This window comes from Schistocerca cancellata, chromosome 1, assembly GCF_023864275.1.
Source record: "Schistocerca cancellata isolate TAMUIC-IGC-003103 chromosome 1, iqSchCanc2.1, whole genome shotgun sequence".
Taxonomy (NCBI): Eukaryota; Metazoa; Arthropoda; class Insecta; order Orthoptera; family Acrididae; genus Schistocerca; species Schistocerca cancellata.
This window is the reverse complement of record NC_064626.1, coordinates 745,609,312-745,615,311: the sequence shown is the minus strand read 5'-3', so window position 1 is coordinate 745,615,311 and position 6,000 is coordinate 745,609,312. Positions and strand designations below refer to the sequence as shown.

Here is a 6,000-nt window from a genome sequence, read left to right as displayed (position 1 = left end):
GGCATGGCCCATGGTTCCCGGGGGTCATTTGTCAATTTCTTCAATCATCTAGACGATTCACTTGCATTTACTAGAAATGTGCTTTCACTTACTTGTTTATTGCACTTTATTCTCCTACAATGAGCAACTTCAGTTCTAGTTATTCTACAATACGCAATGCAAGTATTTTCCCTGTGAAAGACTAGTAATACATAAACATTTTGGTTTAATACAAATTCAAAGTTTTCACAAATGACACCACCGTGGTCCACACAAAGAAGCATTTTATTTCTTTACACTGGTATTTCATTCCACACAAATATCTTTCCTACAAGATTTTAAAACAGCATAGGTAAGTAGAATAATTTAACATATGGGGCACATAAAACTAAGTAGACCATCTGCAGTCATACAGCTTTTGTGTTATTTATCCTTTTGTTGAACAAGAGACTTGGAACTTATACCACTGGATTTCTTTTATGAGCACCACATCATCACATATTAAGCTGAATTACTGACTGTCATGGTAACTAAGTAATATATCTGACCTAGAAATTTTTACAAAAATAGACATATATCTACAGCAATAAAATTATAGGTATCTACAAATCACAGCTCTGAAAATAGAAGTGTAAATATCAACTAGAGTTGTTGCATTACATATTGAATACTGAAAAGGTGATACCTTTTCTATAAATAAAAGCCAACAGCATCCACAATTGTATAAAACAATAATTGAAGTATGCCAATGAAATGTCCTTTAACTTTTTTATGACTTAAAATTACAATCAGTCATGTAAAAATATTTACAGTAATTAAATATAAAATATGGGAAAATGAAACCATACATGGAAGACTTAGAAGGAAATATATCAAATGGAAACAAAGTAAATAGATAAATAGAACTGTAAAATTTAAATGCACATATATGGAACTATAGTTAATACAGCAGTGTTACAATGATGTTGAAAGCTTATAATATGATGGGGGATACTTAACAATAGGCCATCATGTCATGAACGTAAATTTTACACAGAGAAGCCTGCAATTTATGTACATTTTGTCTGTAAATATAATGCTTAGAAAGGGTGTGGTATATTAAAAAAAAGTACTTTGTCTCCTCCTTCAAATTTTTATCAATTTCATTAAATATGATAGCACAGATAAAAAAGTTACCTTGTATCTAAAATCTATTTCCTCTGTCATTTTCAATATGATCTGTATGACATGTGAGTCAATTGGCACAGATTATATCCTTATTCCCACATAAACAGCCAAATAAGGTGGCTTACAAACTTTTGATAATGGAAAATACCAACATTTTAACACAGATACCCATTCTGTAACACCACACACATACTGTAATGATAAATGGAAAGTGATTACTTTTACAACCTTTGATGTTAACATGACAATCATCACACATTTCTCATAATTACAGCACACCTGCTTCACTGTCACACGTGAAAATCATAATCACAGGAATGATCTAAGTTCTAATTTAAAAGAGTATACCTGGCAAGCTGTGTTAAAGTAAAAGAATATGGCATAAACAAACAGAAAAATATGTTTGTAGAGTAAACATAAATATTATAAACATGAAAGCTGAAACTTATAAACGAGTATACTTTGGCTGTGACCATATGAGGCTGAATAATCTACCGCAACTATTTTGCAGGTATTGTTACTTTGCACAACGAAGCAAAGACAATGAACAACTGATTATTATTTGTAACACTTCATACCACTGTCCATATTACACGCAGGCAGGTCTTATCCCTGACACATTATAGCTTATAACATATATACAAGGGAAGACTCATCACTTGTCTTCCTCACACATTTAATTATGAAGATCTACACAACATCCACACCGTTATGTGGCATAAATTTTGTCAAGCTTTTACACAGTATTCCTGGAACTTAGATAAAATTCTACACGAAAAACAAAAATTTACTTGCACACAAGTTTAAGTATTTGGCATTAAGATTATTAAGAAAAATTATGAAGTTTGCTCTTCATCTTCGCAGAAGACTGAACTTAGTCTTATCTTCTTTTTTTTTTTTTAAATTACACTGCAGAAATGGCAAGACGACAACAACAGATGTAGTATACAACATTGAGATTACAATGTAACAAGAACATATAATGGAGTATCAAATGCAACATTCCTCATAGCAACCACGAATCACAGAGCACCGGTGTTGCAAGTTGCAGAATTTGTTTAGCCCTTATAGGTTCCAAGATAGCTCTTGCAGACTGGACACTTGTGCTGGACAATCTTGCAAGAATCCATGCAATATGGAATACAGCTACACAGAAAGCACCTGTGAAAGAAAGGCTGCTCTGTATTTCCAATTTTTTGTGCAAAACAAACAGTATGGGGTAATTACTGAAGTAACAGTAGCATTATTAATGCAGAGAGAGTTGCAACACATGTCCTTACTGTAAATTTCATATAAAATGAGTCTGTTATATGTCAACAAAAAATAGAAACCAGATTAAAAGGAACTGTTAGGGACTGCTGAATCAGTATGAACCAGAATCCATCAATGGGCGGCACCACCACCACCACCACCACCACCACCACCACCACCACCACGACCACCACCACCACCACTTAGGGTCACAATTCGAATGGCTGTTAATGGAATGGTGGCATACAAAGTACATGACATATTCAAGTACAGGTAAGCTGGCAGGAAATATGATAATGTGACTTGTGAATGATACCTGCTGAAACAATTTTTAACTTAATTATTTTGAGCATAACAATTCTTAATATTTGGTGATTATGAAAAGGCCAGATTGCTACTCACACTGAAGATGATATACAGAGTTGCAAACAGGCACAACAGACTGTTACACACTAGGCTTTTGGCCAAGGCTTCTTCAGAAAAGAAAGGAAGGCCACCAGAGATGGTCGTCACATGTGTGTTTTTGAGGTGTGCCTGCTTGTGTGAATGCGTGTGTGTGTTTTTTCTCTCTTTCTGATGGAGGCTTTGGCCAAAAGCTTAGTGTGTAACAGTCTTTCCGTTGTGCTTGTGTGGAACTCAATGTGTTATCTTTACAGTGAGCAGCAATCTATCCTTTTCATAACCACTGGTGATCCACCATTGGCTTTCTGTTGTTTAATATCTGGTGGGAAACTCAGATGCTTTTTGGGCACAAGGATATCTTAGAAACAGACCATATATCAGGTTTTTAACTAATTTGGTTAGATCTTCTTCTTCAACTACCCTATCATTTAGATTTAATTTAAATAATGCCATAATTGTAGTAGCACAAAGTAAATCACTTGTGTTCATTCAAACATTTACATGCGTAATGTGCAAGCTCTTCTTCATAGCTGGCAAAGTGTGTGGTGAAGAGTACAGTGACTAAGGTAGACAGAAAAAAAAAAAATCATGCACCATATATCTACGGCGATATAACCAAAAAGTGCAGAACTATGAAGAGTGCATAACAAATTGTTTATATGGACGAGACTGGAAAGAAAACATGGGGATATTTTCCAGACCTCTATTACCCTTCTGATGGACACTATCAAAAAGCTTATTTTTAACGATTAGAAGCGAAATGCATATGTGTTAACGTTTACTCCAATAGACCATGTAAATGGCAACAGACATTAGTTATGTGTTTCTGATGGCATATAAAATATTTTGATTATCTTGCAATGACCACCTAAAAAGCAACCTTTGTAATCAGTCAACAATTCTTTTCATATTTCCTTAATAATTCAATATGCAATCTTAACACCTCTCTGTCTAATTACTGAAAGACTTCATTCCTTCCATCATTTCCAATTTTTTTTGCGTCATTAAGCACGTAATAAAATGTTGACTCACTGGAACTTTTCCCTCGTGTGATATTGTCATATATTTAGACTGTGTGTATTATAAAATTCTACTTGAAGAAACTAGAATGACAGTGCACTAACAGCTTCAGTTTTATATAGATTGGATTTTTATCTTATTAACAGAAAGCAGGACTTTACATTGAGTCAACACAGAATGGCAGAGAAAAGGGTGTGAAATTCCATAAAGTTTATTGCTGTGGGTACTCTCACACTTCACCTATACAACTGATCTTCCAAGACAATAAAGGACTGTTCACAAAATAATGTTTGCCAATGATGAGGATGTTAATCAACTGCCAAACTCCACCATACAGTACAGGTGACGGCTAAGCAAGTCTACAATTGTGACTCTTCAAACTTGCCCAGCAGACATGTTGTAAATAGTTTTCATGGGTTTGCCACCAGATGACGTTGTGCAAATTCCACAATATTTCCTCAGAGCAACTGTCCGACATGCCATCTTCAGGTCGTTCAACTTTGCTGGTGGCTAGGTACGACTGTCGTACCTAGCCACCAGTAAGGTTGAACCACCTGAACATGTCATGTTGGACAGTTGCTCCGAGAAAATATTGTGGAATTTGCACAATGCCATCCGACAGCAAACCCACGAAGACTATTTACAAGTCTACAATTGGTCCAGATCAGATGGTTTCAGTGTTAACCTCAGTATCAAATTAACAAAAATCATCCAATGGTATCAGAAATGGAGATTAATGAGCACTGAATGAAACACTACATACAAAATTCCTTATTTTTCAGCAGGGTAACACACGAAACTTTTACTTTTAAGTAAGGTCTACAGAATACAGTTAATGAATGAATTATTTAAATTTTGATTATTCTGTCGAACATACAGCTATTAATTACCTGTACTTCTAATATGGGTCTACAGCTTCTATAGATTTTTAAAATTATGTCATATTCTGTTTTAGCTGTTACTGTTTTTATTTCGCTATTGCAATTTCAGCATTTGTGCTGTTTTCAAGCACAAGATTTGATGTTATATTATGTTAATATTGTTGCTGTAGAACTGAGTTACACTTTATCATATTACAGTAATATGTTCTTATTAAAAAGATACGTTGATTTGTTATTGATATGTAGGCTTAAGTAAGTCAAAATTAATTTCTTGTAATAAGGATATACAGCTTCTCTAAATCTTTTAATTATGTCCTATTCACTTTTAGCTGTTACTTTTTTTTATTTATACGACATATTATAACATCAAATATTTTAAGTATACTAATGTTAACAAACTTCAGTAATATATTTTCACAACATGTTGTATTACGCTTTACAAATGCTTGAAAAATGGCACAAATGCGAGAATTCCAACAGTGAAATAAAAACACTAACAGATAAAAGCAAATATGATGTAATTTAAAGTAAACGTTGTCCTCAGATAGAATATGTACGCAGGGGATGAGTTGGGGGATGGGGGTGGGGGGAAGAGCCACAGGAGTAGAAAGTAATCAATGCAGTTTGAGTTATTTAAAGAAAAAAATACTATCCAGTGCAACAGACATGATATATTAAAAATTATGAAGTAAAAGCAAGCAAGGAAAATCTTACTAGATAGAAGTTGAACAGGGGATTTTGGAGATAAAGATTATGTGCAGGTAACATATTACTCTAAACCAATACTCCACACCCAATCGGAATATTGGATAAAAATTTACTTTCCATTTACAAATAATGGATAAGTATTCACTAGAAGCAACATGAAAAATTGTTGCTCTCTCTCTCTCTCTCTCTCTCTCTCCCCCCCCCCCCCCCCCCCCTCTCTCTCTCTCTCTCTCTCTCACACACACACACACACACACACACACACACACAGGTGTACATATATAACAACATATATTAATAAAAATACGAGAGAGAGAGAGAGAGAGAGAGAGAGAGAGAGAGAGAGAGAGAGAGAGAGAGAGAGAGGCAGGCTTACACGAATGAAATAGTAAGTCAGAACAAATTACAGTGACAAGCTACTATGAAATGTAACAAACAACAACAATAAGCTGTATATTAATGTGGATGAATTAGAAAGTCTTTGCCCCTATTTTTCTTTCAGTCAAATTACAGCAGCAAATGTGAAGTTGACATATCCGTTCCCAGTGGTGAACCCTTCTTGGACCAGACCGGCCAAGACTGTTTAGGTACT

At 34.7% G+C, this 6,000-nt stretch overlaps 1 protein-coding gene across 1 annotated transcript in view; it reads right to left on the bottom strand.

The window, feature by feature from the left end:
- Positions 1-246: 246 nt before the first annotated feature.
- Positions 247-6,000, bottom strand: part of LOC126185782 (proline-rich protein 2-like) — a 43,492-nt gene continuing 37,738 nt past the window's right edge. The window contains exon 5 of the mRNA XM_049928158.1: positions 247-2,307. Coding sequence (XP_049784115.1) covers positions 2,205-2,307 — 103 coding nt within the window. The 3' untranslated portion in view covers positions 247-2,204. The remainder of the gene's footprint in view (positions 2,308-6,000) is intronic.